General features: G+C 36.4%; 1 protein-coding gene and 1 long non-coding RNA gene across 3 annotated transcripts in view; one reads left to right on the top strand and one right to left on the bottom strand.

The window, feature by feature from the left end:
- The window catches only part of LOC101132721 (uncharacterized), a 189,894-nt gene that overhangs the window by 99,055 nt on the left and 70,638 nt on the right, over nucleotides 1–20,201 (top strand). The gene's annotated exons all lie outside the window — the stretch shown is intronic.
- The window catches only part of BBOX1 (gamma-butyrobetaine hydroxylase 1), an 84,917-nt gene continuing 77,188 nt past the window's right edge, over nucleotides 12,473–20,201 (bottom strand). For both annotated transcript variants that reach the window (XM_019037754.3, XM_019037755.3), the window contains exons 6-8: nucleotides 16,988–17,184; nucleotides 14,460–14,626; nucleotides 12,473–12,986 (exon numbers count right to left, since the gene is read on the bottom strand). In XM_019037754.3, coding sequence (XP_018893299.1) covers nucleotides 12,826–12,986; nucleotides 14,460–14,626; nucleotides 16,988–17,184 — 525 coding nt within the window. In that variant the 3' untranslated portion in view covers nucleotides 12,473–12,825. The remainder of the gene's footprint in view (nucleotides 12,987–14,459; nucleotides 14,627–16,987; nucleotides 17,185–20,201) is intronic.

Below are 20,201 nucleotides of genomic sequence, written 5' to 3'. Positions count from 1 at the left end.
GCAGCATATCTATATTCACTGCATCTTCTGCACCCTGCTACCCTGCCACCAGCTGAATAATTAGGTCTCTCTGTGTATGACTTAACCCAGAACAGTCAGGTGACAAATTCTGCAATTTTACATGAGTGTATTAAAAGGGAAACCTTGTGATTTATATCTTTATATGTATAATGAAAACTAAGCCTCTGGGTCAGCACACTGACATTTCTTAGAGAGAAATTATAGCATTATTTAGGCTCATGAAACATCAGTGACAGTGATATTTTCCATATGGCTTGCAGAGATTGTCAAGCTTAGGTCAGGGCTTCTGCTTACATCATATACAAATAAACAAAAGTACTCATTTTGCACTCAGTATAAATGTTTTATTATTATATTGATTTCAGTTATTTGAGAGCAGTTATAATCAACATCTTCCCAGCCACATAATGGGATCATAATTATAAATGCAACTTTCTCTAAAAATAAAAGGAAGGGAAAATGTCTTCTACCTATCAAATGTGAGTTTTGGATTATTTCCAAAAAAAAATTCTACACTCAAAAGTGATACTTTACTTATTTATTCAGCAACTGTTTATTGAATGTCTGCTGGGTTCTGGGTATGCCATGTGTTGTTAATATAACTGTGCCAATGCCATCATGTTTGTCTAGGAAGGAAAAAAAATCTGGATCATTAATTATGCAGAAAACCTTTTGATTACAGCTGTGGTAAATGCTTCCAAGGAAAAGTTTAGGTTATAAGGAGAGCATGTGGTAAGTGAGAGGCTGAGGAAGATATATGACTTATTATGGCTGAAAAAAGGATCTAGTTATCAATCCCTAATGTCATAGGATAGGGTAAGCATACCCTGTCTGGATGCCTCTCATTGCTACTGACATACCAAAGGAAAATAATGGAAATCTTTGCCTGAGGAAAGTGAAACAAGTACAGACAAGGCATGGCCATTAAAGGTCCCTCAGGATTTTTTTAGTCAGAATGAAATGCTTCTTTTGTACCAGGTGATATGAATGCTATTTCTTAAAGTATGGTTCATGGACCACCCACACCCACATCTTTTGGATGATGGTTAAATATCCAGATTCTTAGACCTAGGTCAGCTGAATCTGAATAGGTGTGGCCTAGGGGTCAGCATTTTAAATAAGCTTCCCAGGTGATTCTAATGTGTTCTGCAATTTTAGAGCTTTTGCACTGATTTAGATTCTCATAAATATTAGACCCTCAGATGACCTCTTTGCCCCTTCATGTTTGTTCTTGAATCATTTCTGGGATTGCTTCAAAGCAAATGCAAAGTAAAGCCATTGGTCAGACATTTGGAAGCATCATGGAGCCAAGCTAATTCCACATGAAATTGAAATCCTCACAGTGTGAAACAGTGGAATGAGAAATAATGTGGAATCCAAAACTTGTGTTTGAATTCTGGCTCTGTTACTCACTATGTATAGCCATGGAAAATAATTACTCTTCTGTGATTCTGTTTGCTTGTTCATAAAATGATCAGCATTTTCCAAACTTTGGTCAATTCAGTACTACCTTCAAAATAGTACCACCTGCACTGTTAGTAGTATTTTTAAAATAGTTACTTAAGTTTAATTTTAAAAGGAGCTTTATGTAATTATTATAAATGGAAAATCAGCATCGCTTAACATAATTAGAAAATTTTAACTATAAAATATATAACAATTAAACATTTTTAAAAAGTTTAAATTCTGAAAATTTAAAATAACTTTATCTATTGCTAATGATATTGTTATCGTACTTTTGGAAATAGTGAATTTAATGACATTTAAGATGATTTCATGTTTTATAAATCTAAGTATTTATTGGAGTGTAATGCAAAAGGTTATTTCATTATTTCTAGAGGGAAGGGGAATCCAAGTTTATGAAGAAATTTCTGAAAAATCAATGTTGGGTGATTATCAGACAAAAATTTCGTAATAAAAGTTGTAGGAAAATAGTGGCTTTTCCTCTTCCTCTAAAAATGGCTTTTAAACATTACTCAAATATTTAGTTAAATGCTTACATTGGGTATGTAGCATTTAAGTAGGAAATATTTTTCTTAATAACATCTGCTAACCCCATCTGTTTCTATTTTCAAATCTTTAAAACTAAATTGGAATTGGAAAAAAATTTACAGTTTTAGCAGAAATAAAATTCCAAGTCTGTTCACGGTATACTCATTGTGCTTTCTTTAGGTTACTGGGTGGTGAGGATGGGGAAAGTTGGGAGGTGGGTGTTTGTGGTAATGAATCTGAGGGTAGAACCTTCTAAAGGGATACTTCCTAATAATTTCAGATTGTACTGTTGGGTTTTGCACTGACCTGTTCACACTGCTTATCTTAGTGATGGGAAGGGGCAGCTTCCATTAAGACTTAACACAGCGATCATCACTAAAGGCATTTATTATGGTTGTATACATGTTAACAAAATAATTGGTTAATTCAGTAGGAAAAAAAGGATAATCAAAACTAGCTATCACAAAGAGTAATATTGTAAAGAATAATAGCTAGTTTTGATTATCCTTTTTTTTTTCTATGAGACTGACTAGTCTTATCCACTAGCAGTATTGAAGTAAAGATGAACACAAACTCATCTCATTTTGATGTGGTGTTCTACCAAACAAAATGAAAAGACTGTCTCCTCTACTGGCATAAAGGCAGAACAACCTTGCCTTTTTCAGAGACCTGTTATGAATATAAGCAAATGGATGGATTGGAAGTGTTTTTGAAAAGCTGTAAAAGGCAAAAACCCAAGTAATGTTTTTTTCATCCAAGGGCTCAATAAGAACTTTATAAGAATAGTTTTTTGTTTGTTTATTTGTTTGTTTTTACAGGGGATCTCAGTTACCTACAAAAGTCTGATGAACTAATAATCTTTCGACTCAGAAAAACATGTGTGATACATACCACATGCATAAATACATAGTACATATAATTTCAGGGTGTTCATGAACTTTCTAAAGTCAAACACCTGAGCCTAGAATCCCACAAGAGAGCAAGATCCTCTGGTTTTATTACAATGATTGCAGTCTGATACCAACATGGTAATACTGTAGCCTGATATTAACATTATAAACATGGAAAACACTCAGTACTATCTACTAACATTAAATGAAAGAAAGAAGTCCTGAGACTTGATCAAGGTAGTTCATGTTCTAACTAAAGCTGGCAAAAGCTGATTCTCATCAGAGACATTGACTGAAGGATTCATGTAACCAAAAACTTGAGAACCTAATTACCACTCAAGGTATAGTCATGTTTTATTTTACTTTCACTTATTTATTCTCTGATGCTCTTCGTTTTTTATGTAGATTAGAGTTTCTGGCCTACATCTTTTTCTTTCTCACTGAAGAATTTCTTTTAACATTTCTTGTAAGGCAGGTCTACTGGCCACAAATTCCCTCAATTTTTGTTTTAGAAAGTCTCTATTTCTTTATCACTGTTAAAGGATTGTTTTTCTCTGGGTACAGAATTCTAGGCTGATGTTTTTCTTTCTCTCAACACTTAAATATTTCACTTCTATGTCTTCTTGCTTGTTTGTGTGCATGGTTTCTGAAGACAAGTATGGTGTAATTCTTATTCTTGTTTTTCTGTAGGTAAAGTGTTTTCTTCCCTCTGACTTCTAACAAGGTTTCTTTATTTTTGATTTTCAAACTTTGAATATAATATGCTTAGGTGTAGTTTTTGTTGCTATTGGGATTTATCTGGCTTGTTGTTTTCTGAAATTCTTGGATTTCTGGTTTAGCATCTGATATTAATTTGGGGAAATTAGTTATTATTGCTTCAAATACTGTTTCTTTACCTTTCCATCTTTCTCCTCCTTGTATTCCTGTTACATATCGGGGAAACCAGCCCCCAATATTTCAATGTAGGTTCTTTTCTATTTTCCCTAAGGGTCAACCAGTCTGAGAAGTAAAGAGTACAAAGAGAAAAATTTTACAGCTGGGCCTCTGGGGGTGACATCATGTATCGGCAGTTTCTGTGGTTGTCCGCCTGAGCTGCAAAACCAGCAAGTTTTTATTAGGGATTTCAAAAAGGGAGGGGTGTACGAATAGGGAGTAGGTCACAGGGATCCCATGCTTCAGAGGGCAATAAAAGATCACAAGGCAGAGGGTGAAATTAGAATTACTGATGAGGTTCCATGTCCCGCTGGGCACGTATTGTCTTGATAAACATCTTAACAGGAAACAGGGTTCGAGTGCAGACAACCAGACTGACTAGAATTTACCAGGCTGGAATTTCCCAATCCTGGTAAGCCTGAGTGCACTTCAGGAGACGAGGGCATATTTCATCCCTTATCTTCAACCACATAAGACAGACAGTCCCAGAGCGGCCATCTGTAGACCTAGCCCTGGGAATGCATTCTTTCCCCAGGGTTATTCCTTGCTGGGAAAAAAATTCAGCGATATTTCTCCTATTTGCTTTCTGCAAGAAGACAAATATGACTGTGTTCTGCCAGGCCCCACAGGCAGTCAGACCTTATGGTTATCTCCCTTGTTCCCTGAAAATTGCTGTTATCCTGTTCTTTTTCAGGATGGCCAGATTTCATATCATTCAAACACACATGTTTTACAAACAATTTGTAAAGATAACACAATCATCACAGGGTCCTGAGGCGACACACATCCTCAGCTTACAAACATGATGGGATTAAGAGATTAAAGTAAAGACAGGCATAGGAAATTATAAGAGTATTGATTGGGGAAGTGATAAATGTCCATGAAATCTTCACAATTTATGTTCAGAGATAGCAGTAAAGACAGGTGTAAGAAATTATAAAAGTATTAATTTGGGGAACTAATAAATGTCCATGAAATCTTCATAATTTATGTTTTTCTGCCACAGCTTCAGCTGTTCCCTCTGTTCAGGGTCCCTGACTTCCCACAACAGTTACACATTACGCCTTTTGTAGTTGTCCCGCAGTTCCTGGATATTCTGTTCTGTTTTTTTTTTTTTTTTTTTTATAAGCTTTTTCTCTTTATTTTTCAGTTTGGGAAGTTTCTATTGTTATGTCCTCTAACTCAGAGATTTTTTTTCCTCAGTCATGTCCAGTTTACTAATGAACCCATCAAAGGTGTTATACATTTCTGTTACAGTTGTTTTTATCTCCAGTATTTCTTTTTGATTCTATGAATTTCCATCTCTCTCTTTACATTATCCATCTGTGCTTGCATGCTGCCTACTTTTTTTCTGTTACAAGGACATATTAATCATAAAAAAATTCCTGGTCTAATAGTTCCAACATTTCTGCCATATCTGACTCACCATTTATTGAAGAGACTATCATTACCCCATGTGTGTTCTTGGGGTCCTTGTCAAAGATTTGTTGACCATATGTGTCTGGGTTTATTTCTGGACTTTGTGTTATGTTCTGTTCATCAATATGTCTGTTTTTATGCCAGTACCATACTGTTTTGATTACATAATTTTGTAAGAGAGTGTGAAATCAGGAAGTGTGATATTTCCAGCTTTGTTTTTCTTATTCAAGATTGCTTTGGCTATTTAGGACCTTTTTTTGCTACCTATGAATTTTAGGATTGTTTTTAGTGTTTGTGTCTTCTTTAATATTTATTTCTTTCATCAATGTCTTACAGTTTTCAGTACACAGATCTCTTACCTCTTTGGCTAAGTTCATTCTTAAGTGTTTTATTATTTTTAGTGCTGTTGTAAATAGGACTATCTTCTTAATTTATTTTTCAGATAGTTCATTATTAGTGTACAGAAATGTGACTAATTTTTTTGTATGCTGATTTTGTATCCTGAAAATTTACTAAATTTATTTATTAATTGTAACAATTTTTATGTGACATCTTTAGGGTTTTCTTTGTATAAGATCATGTCATTTACACAAGGAAACAGTTTAACTTTTTTCATCTTGTCTAAGTATAGTCAACCTTGTTCTCTTTTGGTTACCATTTGCATGTAATATTGTTTTCATCTCTTCAGTTAAAGCCTGTATATGTCCTTGAAGGTAAACTGAGTCTCTGCTAGGTAACATATAGTTGGGTCCTGTTATTTAATCGATTCAGTAACTCAATGTATTTTGGAGTATTTAATCAATTTACACTTAAAGTAATTATTGATAGGTAAAAAACGACTGCCATTTAAAACATTGTTTTCTGTTCGTAGTTATTTTTTCCTCTTTTTCTGTCTTCCTTTGTGATGTGATGATTATCTATAGGCATATGCTTTGATTCTAGAGGTTTTCTTTGTGGATACCATGAGGCTTGCATAAAGTACCTTACAGGTATAACAGTCTATTTTAAACTGATAACTTCAATTACATATTAAAATTCTACACTTTTACTTTACCCCTCACATTTTATGTTATTGATATGCTTTTTAAAAAATATTCTATTAATAAATTATTATAGCTGTAAACATTTTTAATACTTTTATCTTTTAACTTTTATACTGGGTTTAAAAATGACTTATGCACCACTATTATAGTATTCAAATATTCCAAATTTGACCATATATTTGCCTTTGCCAATGAATTTTATACTTTCTTATGTTTTCATGTTGTTACTCAGTGTCCTTTCATTTTACCTTGAAGATCTCCCTTTAGCATGTTTTGTAGTCTGGTCTAGTGGTGATGAATTTTCTCAGCTTCTGTTTTTCTAGGAATGACATGTTTGCCTCTATTCACTTTATCTCTTCTTCATTTCTGAAGGACAGCTTTGATGGGTATAGTATTCATGATTGATATCTCCCTCACACCCCCTGCCAGCCCCAACACTTTGAATATATCATCCCACTCTCTCCTGGCCTGTAAGATTTCTGCTAGGAGTCTGCTGATAGCTTTATGGAGGTTCCCTTGTAGGCTGCAGTTGCTGTTCTCTTGCTGGTTTCAAGATTCTCTCTTTGTCTTTGATTTTTGACAATTTGATTATAATGTATATTGGTGTAATCTTCTTTGAGCTAATGTTGCTTGAGCCTCATGATTATGGATAGCCACATTCCTACCAAGATTTGGGAAGTTTTCAGACATTATTTATTTAAATAAGCTTTCTACTGCTCTTATTCTTCTCCTTCTTGGACTCCCACAATGCATATGTTTGTTTGCTTGATGCTGTCCTGTAGGTCCCATATGCTCCCTTCCTTCTTTTCCATTCTTTTTTTCTGTTGTTGTTGTTGTTGTTCCTCTCATTGGATAATTTCAGGTGACTTGTCTTCAAGTATCCTGATTCTTTAGCACTATTGAGTTAGCTGGTGAAGCTATCTATTGCTTTTGCAACTCTGTCATTGTGTTCTTTAGTTCAGGTTTTCTTTTTAGGCTTTTTTTTTTTACGGTTTCCATTTCTTTATTAAACATCTAATTTTGTTCATGTATTTTATTCCTGATTTTGTTTAGTTGTCTATCCTGTCTTCTTGCATCTTGTCAAGCTTCTTTTAGATGATTACTTTGTGTTATTTATCAGAACATTGATAGATCTTCATTTCTCTGGGGTTGAGTACTAGAACTTTAATTTCCTTTAGTGATGACATATTTGCCTCCATTACTGTGGTTCATCTAGCCTTGCATTGGTATCTGCGCATTTGAAGGAGCAAACGCCTTTTCCAATTTTTACAGACTGGGTTTGGCAGGTAAAGACCTTTTCCTGTTGGGTCCTTGCCCTGATGGGATTGCCTCTAGGATCACAGTTGTATAGGATTGGGGTCAGTTTACATGGCTGCTGATTGGTCTATCGTGGGTTCAGTGATTGGTTGGCCTATTACCAGAGCTGGTCAGATATGGATCCTGTCTGGTCCCTGGTTAGACTGGACTGCCTCCATGACCTGGGTCAGTAAGATTGCAGCTGGGACAGGACCTACTTCAGGGTCTGCAGCAGTTAGGTTCACGGACAGCTGGCATGCTATCTGGTTTACAGACAATTGTGGCTCTTGCCAGGCCCCTTGGATGGCTCTTACCAGGTTACTAGGTAGGTTTCTGGGTGGGTTCTTTGGCAGGGTGGCTTGGAATCAAGTTATAGTACTGCTTCAGAATCTATATCTGAGAGTGTAGCCTGTATGTCTGCCTCCAGGTGTACGGATATGTATGCCACCTGCTGGGCTCACGGGAGCCATTTTCTAGGGCTACTTCAGGATATGTAGTCTGACTGAAGTTGGCAGATCTGCTTCTTGGGACATGAATGGGTATGTCTTTTGGCAGGTCACTGCAGAGGAGGACCATTCTTGGTCTGCAACTGAAAGGGGCTAGAGCCAAGTTGCAGGGTTGTTTCAAGATCTGCTATGGGATTGAGGTAGGAAAGTCTGCCTCCAGGGTCATGGATCCTGGTGGGTCACAGGACTGGAGCTGGGTCACAGGCTGCTTCAGTGTCCTCAGCTGACTGTGGTCAGCAGGCCTGTTATCTAAGGCATGGAGTGGGGGTGTGACTTCTCCTGGGTCCCTTGGCAGATGGTACTGCTGGCAAGACCAATGCTAAACAGGTGTGTATCTAAGTCCATAGGAAGTTGGGGGCTGTTTTGGGGTCTTTAGCTGGTACCATGGTCAGTGAACCCTACACCTGGGTGTAGACTTGCGTTTTCAAAACAGCCCTCTTTGGTCTTGAGCTTCACTGGATTTCAAACCTCCTATGTGGTTCCCAAAGCTTCTACAAAGGCACTTTTGTCTGTTGATGGCTGCCAAATTATAGTTGCTGTGGAGGGATATGAGTGGGAAACCTCCTGCTTTATCATCTTGCTGACCAATCTTAGGCTGAACTTTGAAGGAAGAAGGGGAGTTTTCCAGGCATAAAGGGTTGTAGAGCGGGGTATTCCAGACAGCTGGAAAAAATGTGCAGAGACTCAGAGGTATGCTCCAAACCATAAAGTCCAACCAAATTACATTTTCATTGCAAGAAATTTTGGTTGACATCCCTCCTCAAAATGTTATTTAACATAAAGGAATATTTTTGTTTATAAAATACCTCTTGTTTCACAGTTTAAATTCCTGAAGAGAAATTACCCTCAGCGTCACTCTGTTTTTCTATAGAATTTCTTTTTTTTGTTTAAATTCTTTATACCAATATTCTTTTGCCTGCCCTTTAATGGTTGACTGGGGAGAGAAGTAGAGACCAATGAAAATACTTTGTGACATGTAATTCTGGTGACCTGTGGAGTCATTTTGATGAACTAGCCAAGTAGCTAACATTCTCCAAGTCAAATCAGAGAAATGGAACAGAGAGTAAGAATCCATACTGCCAAATAAGGGTAAATTCTAATCCAACTTACATCAGGTCTATTATGAGGTTGGGGAGAAGTCAAATCTTTAGACAATTATATCCAGGAAACCTAATCATCTTCAGTTAGCACCAGCTGCTGTAGCCCATAATATGTCATGTCCTATATAACACTTTAGAAATTGTTTAACTGCATCCAAACCTTCTGTGTCTCCTTTCCAGGACAGAAATAATATTTGCAATAGAAAAGGAAACAGTCAGGCCATGGAGTAGTGGCATGGAATGCTGTTTTTTAGAGACAAAATATAATATGTAAGAGATATTTCGGATTTTGAATATAAGCCTTCTCTGATTCTGAGTGTAACTGATTCTATAAGCTTAGGCCAATATCATTAGCTTATCATCCAACCATTAGGGATGTGACTTTGGTCACATCACTAAATGTCTCCAGGAAAACATAAGATGATTTCAACTACCATCTATATACTTTCCAAGTGTAGACCTCTAATTCAGATTTCTGTTCTGTAGTCTATGTGCACATATATCCAACTGTCAGATGGAATAGCTCGGTGGCAACTCAATCTCAGTTTGTTCAAAATCGATTTTATTGCTGAACAAGCTTGATCCTACTACTGTGGCTTCTTTTCCCTGTGCACAACCCATTTCTCCTAACTATAAACCGATAAGACAACAAGCTAGACTCTCCCTCATTCTTTACATGCAGTGGGTCAAGTCCTCTAGATTTTGCTTTCTATGTATCTCTCGATTCCCTCTTCCAGTGTTCTAATTCAGTGCTCCTTAATTTTGCATCTGGCTTCCTGTAGTTACCTCATAAATAGTTTTATGACCTTTTTTCTTGCCTGTTTACAGTTCCCTTCACCATGAAGCTAGATGAATCCTTAAGAAATGAATATCTAATCAAGGCACTTTGCTGCTTAAAAACCTTTAAATGGCTCCTAATTGCTTTCAAGATGAAATACTAACTCCTTAATGCAACATGCATTTAGACATTTCATGACTTGATCATTGTTTCTGTTTCCAGCTTCATATATCCCTTCTCATCCTAAATCACCCTCTTCCTCTGCAAATTCTGCTTTTATAACTAGTTTATAGTTAATATCTATTGAGTACTAACCCTGATCCTGGAACTATGCTAAATGTCTTATATCAGTATTTTCCAAACTTCACTGATGATGAATATCACCTGGGATCCTTGCTAAAAATATAATTCCTGGTCCTCATCCCAGACCCATTGAATCATAATCCTCAGGGAATGATCTGGGAAGATGTATTTTTTAAAAAAGCACCATGGGTGTGACTTATCATCCAAGAAATTTGAGAAAACACTGCTTTACATGAACTTTCATTTAATCCTCATAAAAATGTAATGGGATAAGAACTGTTATTAGTTTCATTTATAGATAGAAATAATGAGGCTTAAGGGGAACAGTAACAGTTATTTGTCCAAAGACACGTGGTTTGAACCTAGGCATACAACCCCAGAATTCACATTACATCGTAATCTATTTCTTTCACTTGTAAGTCAACACATGCCATGTTTCTACTCTCAATTCTCTGTGCTTCTTCTGCTCTTTAACTTGGAGTTTTATTTCACCATCTTTGCCTGGAAAACTACTATGAACCTTTATAATTCAACTTAGACTGAAGTTTTTCTTAGCATTCCCAGTCTGGTTTGGTTGCCTTCCTGAGGGTCATTCTGTTAACTTAGCACATTATAATCTATATCCTTATCTGCTCCCCTACCAGACTCTAAGAAGGTAAATTTCAAGTCCTTTGGTATTCTTATTTTAGCAGAGTGCCTGACATATATCAGATATGTGATAAATATCTGTTAAATAAGTAAAAGTATAAGAAGTCACTTTAGCTGGGCAAGTGCCTTGGGTTTGGATGCTATGAATGGATGAATCTAGGGTCACTCCAGCAAATTATTTGTTTTTAGGTATTGAATGTTGCGTTTTAGAATCAGGCCATGCATCTTGAATTTACTTGTTTTTATTCTAGGAGCATTTTAGGAGGTATGGGATTGAGAACCCAACTCATTCCCTTTGTAGTTCAAAGGAATCAAACGTGTGATATACTACAGTAGCCCAAATCAAGACCAGATGATAGAAAGGGACAATGAGGACCCCAGAAAGGGGTAGTGTTATAAGGGAAGGAGGAGTCTTGGCTGGAGATGTGGACTTCATAGCAGAATTCAAAGTGTCCGAGTGGTGTGCCCACATAGGCTAAAGGTGGTCTTCATCTCGACTCCCTGTGCCATGGGCACACTTTGTGGAAATTGAAGTGGATGTGCAGCAAAAGTCAAAACAACAATGGAAGTAATGTTTTCTACTTGGTCTTGAGGCAACAAGTAGAGAGCTCTGCAGTGGTGGCAATAATTAAGACTCTTTGAACAGGAAGCTTGATTAGGTCCAAAAATCTATGAACTACCAGGATTTCAGCAAATGGTAATGCTAAGGCTTCTTGGCAGGGATAGAGAGAGACTGGATTCAATAAGAGTAGGACTTCCATTGCTGGCAGTGACACCTGTGTTCCATCACTAGGGCAAGGCAGTGACTATGGAGGAAGCTGGGACCAGCAGGGAAAGCTGTCCAGAGATTTGCAGACATCGTGTTATTCATAAGTAGTACCTGTCTCTTGGTTTTACCTTGTCCAGTTGTTAGTCAAAAACAAGAAATGAGGAGATCTGATTCATAGACACATGGAAGCAATGCTGACAGCGGTTGGGAGTATTTATTTGGGACAAGATAAAATTAGACTAGGCTGAGTGCAGTGGCTCACTCCTGTAAGCCCAGCACTTTGGGAGGTTGAGGCCGGTGGATCACCTGAGGTCAAGAGTTTGAGATCAGCCTGGCCAACATGGTGAAATCCTGTCTCTACTAAAAACACAAAAAATTTGCTGGGTGCGGTGGCAGGCACCTGTAATCCCAGCTACCCAGGAGGCTTAGGCAGGAGAGTTGCTTCAACCCCGGAGGTGGAGGTTGCAGTGATCTGAGATAGCGCCATTGCACTCCAACCTTGGCAACAAGAGTGAAACTCTGTTTAAAAAAAAAAAAAAAAAAAAAAGTGAGACTAGATTTTCTCTTTATTAATCATGCTTTGTTTAGATGTCATAATTTAGGTAGTAAAAGAAAATGTTGGAATCACTAAATTGGCAAGGTCTGGAAATTTGTATAAAAGAATTCTATAATAAAAGTGCATAAAACAGATCTTTGGAAATATAAAACCTTTTCCAAGCATGCTAAAGACGGTCATGTGCAGTCTTGGAAAATGAGATCCTATAGGCAACAGGGTAGAAGCATGTTTTGAGACAAGTTTTATTTGAAACAAAAGGCTTATTTGAAGAAATGTTTCATTTGCTACAAAAACTATTTGTAGACATTCTGGAGATATATATGGGCAAAAGAAATTAGAGCAGGCATGCAACAGAGCAGAAAGGATGCTTTATTTGCAAAAGAGTGGTGAAACATCTAAAAAGTTGACATTGTATATGATTACAAAGTAAAGAGTACTCTTGTGAGAGAAGTTACATGTTCATTGTTAAGGAAATTATATGTAAATCACGGAGATCATGGTCTGTGAATAATGTGCCATATCTCACAAAATATGGTCATTGGAATCTTATTAAAATTATCTACAGGTGACTTCAGTTTCCATTCTCAACCCTCTGCCTTAAGATACGAAGCCTTGACATGACCACATCCCAGTCAGCATAAGCTCCTTCTAGATGGCGGGATATCTCAGTTCCTGCTTCATAGCTACGTCGGCCATGAAGTAAGCGCCAGTTATCAAAAGTAATCACATCACCTAAAGAAAAGATTTTTTCCAGTATGAATAATTGTGTGTTTAAATGACTTACAGAGCTAGAAAATGTAACATGCAAAACACAGCTGCTACTTGGTTCACGTCAAGAATCATCGCTTATTTCTTTACATGAAACTGCACATTTACTTTTCCACACAAATCAGGCCACTGGATGCAAACTGCTTTAGACCTTATGACAATTAAACTACCTAGCAGCCTGGTAGTCTCCTGAAGGTATTTTAATCATTCTTATTTAAAATATTATCTCTGTGTAAAACATCTGTATCGTTTTGACTGATCAATACCTCATTAGAAATGTTTCTTCTGCCGGGCGCGGTGGCTCACGCCTGTAATCCCGGCACTTTGGGAGGCCGAGGTGGGCGGATCACGAGGTCAGCAGATCTAGACCATCCTGGCTAACATGGTGAAACCCTGTCTCTACTAAAAATAGAAAAAATTAGCCGGGCGTGGTGGCAGGTGCCTGTAGTCCCAGATACTCAGGAGGCTGAGGCAGGAGAATGGCGTGAACCCGGGAGGCGGAGCTTGCAGTGAGCCGAGATCACGCCACTGCACTCCAGCCTGGGCGACAGAGCGAGACTCCGTCTCAAAAAAAGAAAAAAAAAAAAAAAGAAATGTTTCTTCTCAGTTTAACAGCTTCAGAAAATAAAAAGGATAGTGAAATTCTTAGTTTGTCTTCTGTGTGCCTAGTATTTTATGCCACATTATTTCTAAGCCTCATAAGAATCCTGAAAAGAAAGTATTCTCTCATCTTTTCACACATGAAGAAACCGAAGCTTTAAAAAATTGAGGAATTTACCCAAAACTACACTGCCATTAAATAGTCGAAGCTTGGATTCTAACTTGTATTTTTTGTATTTTTTCCCCCATAATGTTTTCATTTTACATGTTGCCATTTTTAAAATTAACCTGCTGTGACTGCATGGCAGTGGATTTATGGAGATTCCTATTAACTTATTATACCAAAGATCAATTAAAAATATATACACAGGAAAAGAATCTTCCATCTGGCCAAATCGACAGCAGAGAGAAATTACACCTTTTACTGTAGATGCCAAAAGCCTCAGGTTTGATGGCACTTTACTGAGTAGAGATGGTCCAGAAAAAATATAATGCTTTCTGCTTTTTTTATTTCAAGTAACTGGAATACTTTAGGTACTACTTTATTTCACGTAGTACTGTCTCCACTAGTAAAGCCTAATGAGTAAGCATCACTTGTGTGTGTTAGAGTAAGAATCATGAGGATATTTCTATTTGTTTATCAGGATAAAATAATTAAGCATAAGCCTCAATGAGGGCCACGAGTCCACTACATAAGCAAGTCAGTTGCTCACCAAGATTCTGTTGTTGGTGTTCTACATGCCATACCTGAGAAAAACTGCTCTGGATATAATTCTAGGTGGTTAAGGTTGAAGAAAATCCATGCTTTTGGTTATTTGAGAAAATGTATTCACTGACCTGGATTCATCTTGAAGGTAAACTTGGATTCTTTGCTGTTCATGAGGTCAACAAACTCCTTCAGAGCAGCATAAAAAGGCTGAACTCTTTCAACAGGCACATCAAATATTGTGTCCCTAGTTGCGTTATTGAAGTTGATGCGAACCACTTGGCCTTTATCATCTAACCTGTTTTATTAAGAGAAAAAATTAATATATAATTCATGAAATATCTATTTACATTGATAAGAGTCAATTCCTCTTCGAATATATTTTTGAAACACCATATTAAAAAATCCAAATACATGTACAGAAGATATTAAGGCTACCTGTGGTACAATGTATTCTCTTTTTTTTTCATTCATTCATTTAGATTTTTTTCTAAATCTTACTACTTCAGTACCAGGAGAACTCAACTTAAATTAAAATAAGTATTACTGAGAGATTCAAGTTAAAAATTTTGTTATGCTTAGTTAAAGTCATTCATTCTTTGTTATTTGAAATAGGTATTAAAATCCTTTCATGTTACAAATTTATAGGTCAATTGTTCTATGTGTTTCATTTATTAAGGTTCTACATATGATGGTTTTATTTGGGGGTATGATGGGAAGAAAATTCTATTTTTTAAATAGTTTGAAATGCATGATTCTAATTCAATCCTTAGTTTACAGGTGGGAAAACCAAAGCACGAGAAAAGAAGGGACTAGCCTGAGGTATATTCTTTCTATCTATTTACTCATCCTACCTATCTTAGTATTGAGTCTTCCAGAAGATGGTGCTGTATCTCATTTAATGTTGTATTCCTAGCACTCAACATAGAGCCTGGACATAACAGACAGTTAATAAATGTTTGTTGCACATATCACTCTCTATATTTTCTAGTACCTTGGGAGGGCACTAAGGTTTTTATTTTTAGTAATTTGAGAGCTCTTAATGTTGTGATCTCTATTCTCTTTCTCAAAATATGGATTATGACCATGCCAATGTAAGATAATACAGCATTTAATATAAGGAAAGAAGGCCGGGCACGGTGGCTCACACCTGTAATCCCTGCCTCCTTTTTTTCTTAAGCACTTAATAATTTTTAACATTTATTATAATTTGCTCATCTGTTTAAAAATCTTTAAAATTTCCCTTCCCCCATTAGAGTATAAGCTATATGAGGGGAGAGATCTTTGTTTTGTCCACTGATGTATTCCAAGTACCAAGAAAAGTGGCTGGCCTCAATAAATATTTGTTGAATGAATAAATGAATGTACTAGGGATTTAATTATTTTCTAAATGAGTTTATTTTCATACCATTTGGCTATTTCTCTTAATAGAAAAATTTAAACTCAATTCTTTTTTTTTTTTTTTTTTTTGAGACGGAGTCTTGCTTTGTGGCCCAGGCTGGAGTGCAGTGGCGCGATCTCGGCTCACTGCAAGCTCCACCTCCCGGGTTCACGCCATTCTCCTGCCTCAGCCTCCCGAGTAGCTGGGACTACAGGCGCCCACTACCACGCCCGGCTAATTTTTTTTTTGTATTTTTAGTAGAGACGGGGTTTCACCGTGTTAGCCAGGATGGTCTCGATCTCCTGATCTCGTGATCCGCCCGCCTCGGCCTCCCAAAGTGCTGGGATTACAGGCGTGAGCCACCGCGCCCGGCCTAAACTCAATTCTAAAATTATACCCCCCTACCAAAATTAATCGAGGTATAATTAAATAAACTGTTGTAGAAACAAAATGTAAGTTAATTTGCAAATAAAAAGATGAATTTGTGGCCTTTGTAGGGACTTGGGAAAATTATAATAAAATAATATTAAATAAAAAGAAAGGGAGAATACAAAATGTTCTGTGTAGGTAATATATGATCTTTGTTGGCTTAGTATCTCTTTGGGGAGCCTCCCTGTTTCATTCTCAGTCCGTGTGATTCAAATGAGGCTGACCCTGCTCCAGAGTTGAACATGTGATCCAGGCATGGACAATCAGAATTCTCTAACCCACTGGCTATGATGATTGATTCAGGGATAGACTTGGACAGAAATTAGGGATTGAGTCATCTAGCTTTATTGGGAAGTAAAAGCGTTGTTTGTGGTGTGATTACTAGCTCTAAGGAAAATGAAATCTTGGAGCTTCTGCTGATCATCTTTGAAAATAAAGCTAACATAGAAGATGGCAAAGCTAAGAAGAAAAAAGAGACCAATATCAGATGACTTTGTTTAACTCTTGGAATCAACCTATTGTGAGTTATATTCTTTCACTTCTGGCCAAAAAAAAAGCCTTCTAACTAGTATAATCACATTGATTATAGCTATGTAGAACTTATATTCTAAAAATGAAGTATATGTGAAATCTTAGTTACTTTTCCTCTAATACTGATTAGGGATAAATTTTATGTAATTTAATAAAAACTTTTATGGTGAAAATACTATCACTCTAAAATTGGGTGAAATGTTAATAAAAATAAAGCTCTGAAGTTCGTTGAAGTTTTGTGCTGTTTAAACTTTAGATTAGTGGATCTTTTGCTGTCAATTCTTTTATTGCTATGGGAAATTTATAAATAGTACTTACTCTATAATTTTATGTTTTGATTGTACAGAAAAATCACAGTAATCCACTCCAATGTCTGTAAAGTCCACAAAGGTAGAGGACAAAATCTGGAATGCCTGAGGATTATTTTTCTTTAGTTTTTGGCACACATTAAACCCATCTACAATTTCTGAATCACCCCCTGTGACTGTTTGCTTTATGCAGTGAAGAAGCTGAACCTATAAAAAGAAAATATGCATTATTAAATAAATATTAAATTACATTTTAATTATTAGAATTAATCTGCAATAAAATAAATAATAAAATAATATACATGTACCATTTTTTGATACTATGTTAAAGATTCAAAAAGCTATGAATGAACCACAGCCAATAAACTTTTTTTTTTGTCTTTCTTATGTCTTCAGAAAAGAGTTGGGAAGAAAAAAGTTGCTTATAATCAATACTGTATAGTTCAAACATGTTACAGTTGATGACATAGATGCAGGCATGATAATGCTCATTAGCAAACAAAAAGAACAGCTTGTAAGAGCTGCAGAGATGGAGCAGTTGATGTTGGAGTAGGCAGGGAAGGATTTCAAAGGGAAGAGGCGGGTAAGTTAGTCAAAGGAGAATGGATGAGATTTGGGTTATGCAGAATAGAATGAGAAAGCAAATCAGGTGACAGAAATAATGATGTGCAAAAATGCACAGTTCACTGGGTAATAAAAAGTCTGGCTACAGCACAGGGCCATAAATAGAAAGAATGAATCAGGTTGGAAGGGCAATTTGAGGCCTCATGATGGAGAGTCTTAAATATCAGATGAAGGGCTTTTGTATTTGTGCATAGAGGGAATTCACTGAAGGCTTTTGAATATGAAAGTAATGTAGTCGGAACTGAGCTGCAAAGTAATAGGCCACTGCTGTTACATAGGATTATGTTTTTTTTTTTTTTGAGGAAGGAACTGGTCGGAGTAGCAAAACAATAGCATAACTTTGTTTTTGGAGGATCACAGTGTTCTTTAAATCCTTTTAGATTTTGCCATCATGAACTGACAGAATATTTCAAGTGCTAATTTTTAAAAAGATCATTTTTTAATGTTATTTACATATGTCAAGGCCCCTTGATACTTTCTTTTGTACAGTTACACTTTTAATACAGTCTTCAAATAGAAAAAAGATGATGGAGTCTGACAATACTTTTATTGCTAGGTTAAAAGGCAAATATATGCCTGTCATGTATAAAACCCAATTTTACTTCATATGAGTCATTCAGAACCAAAAATATTTTCCTTCTGAATGTTACTTTATGCAGTATATGACTTCTGCAAAAACAATGAGTGAAGCAACATCTCTGTTTCATTAAAGATGTGGTGACTTATCTCTGCCCCACATAATCCAAATCGATCAAACTGAACCCTCAACAGGTAGCTCATTTTTCAGATTATTTCATCTATACAGAAAAATATATTGGTTTGTTCTGTTTGTTATAGAAAATCTCAAACCTTGGCACAACTCCCCTGGAATAATTCAAAATGGAAGTTTGAACAACAGTACAAACAGGTTGCCTACATTTTATTATTCTAGTAGAATCTAGACATTTTAGGAATCGTCTGCTATTTTAAAATCTCCTATCAAGTCACTTAGTTTGGATGTTTCATTTGCTGGAGACAGGTACAGGTTTGTTGCACTTCTTTGCCTCTTTATAGTATATCTATGATGTCTCTATTACATGCAATGTGCGTGTAAATATTGAGATACAAAGTATTGAAATAAAAAGAACTTTTTTCTTCCCGAGTCAATTCTTGTCTTTAAGAAGTTTGTAAAGTATGATAAAATCTATAAACATTCTATTTTACTACATAAATTGTAATAGTTAGAAATTCCAGCTCAGGATCAGTGTGGTGTGACAGAAAACTAGATGGAGGCCTGGGTTCCAGTCCAAGTTCCTCCTTAATCAAATGTCACCCTATAAAAATATTGAATCTCGTGTTTCATTTTCTCATCTGACATAAAAAGACATGATCAATCTTGTCTACCTTAAAGGAATGTCAAGAAGAGTCAGATAAAATAATGAAAGCAAAACTGCTTTGAAATAGTATAATGTGCTATGACTATGAAAAAGTCAAGCGTTCTATTATACTTCAGGAACATTTATGAAGTCATTTGGTCACTTTTCCTTAGGCTTCAAATTTTAACTCAGAAACAAAACTTAAATTCTTAAAAGACAGAAGATAACTTAAAAATTCAAACAAAACTTTTAGTTTTCTAGTCTCATTCTTTAAGCCTTATTCCATCCAACTCCCTCAAGCTATGTTTGGAAGATGAGCTGAGCTGATTAATTTGGCTCTTAACCCTAGGGTTTTAGAAAAATCTGAGCCACATTTAGAATAAAATCACACTGGGTGTCTCCTGCCCCCAACCCTTACCCAAAAATGTGTCTACAGGGGTCATTTTACTGCCACTTAGTTCAAAGAAATCATGTGGTATTTTACAATCAACAAAATAATTTATAACATGTAAAGTTAAATACTAGACTAGCGTAGCTAATACTGGCGAGAAGAATGGGTAACAACAAGGGCACAGAGAAAACATGTACAGTGAAGATAATGAAAAAAGAATGGGCTAATTGTGATTTTGGCCCATTTCTCCTTTGTTAACTTAAGAATTGCCCAAATTTTCATTTGCCTTTGAAGATACAGATTTCTATGTGGTTATTTCACATAGTCTAATTTAGCTGTAAAAATAGGGATGGCATATCTTTTAAAAGGTAGTTTCCTAACCACTTATTTTTGGTGTAATAAAATGATGATTTTGTAAAAATGTAGCTCATTTAGTAAAATGAAACTTTTGTAAAAATGTAGAGAAAGAATGTCCACCCAGAGATTCTCCTGGGGATTTGTGGCTTCACACTGAGCATTTCCCTCCTTGACAAGGAATCTGATAGATGGGATGTTGGATGGTTTCCAAAAATAGCCACTGTTATTATGTTCCTTGTAGTCACACAGTTTATAATGCATTTTTGCAGCTTCCTCCATAAGCGGTCTATTTCCTCACCTCCTGAATGTGGGCTAGATTCCTTAGACCAATATAACATTGCAGAGGTGACTAGCCTAGGCCTTGAGAAGTTGTGTAGCTGTCTGAAAATTCTTCCAATTGCCATATGCATTAAACTTGGGCTAGCCTACTGGTGGTCAATAGACCGAGTGGAGCAGAAACCAGCCATCTCAGTGAAAGTTAATCTGTCCCAAGCCAA

Source organism: Gorilla gorilla, chromosome 9, assembly GCF_029281585.2.
Source record: "Gorilla gorilla gorilla isolate KB3781 chromosome 9, NHGRI_mGorGor1-v2.1_pri, whole genome shotgun sequence".
Classification (NCBI taxonomy): domain Eukaryota; kingdom Metazoa; phylum Chordata; class Mammalia; order Primates; family Hominidae; genus Gorilla; species Gorilla gorilla.
The sequence above is the reverse complement of the archived record's forward strand: the minus strand, read 5'-3'. Positions and strand labels throughout refer to the sequence as shown.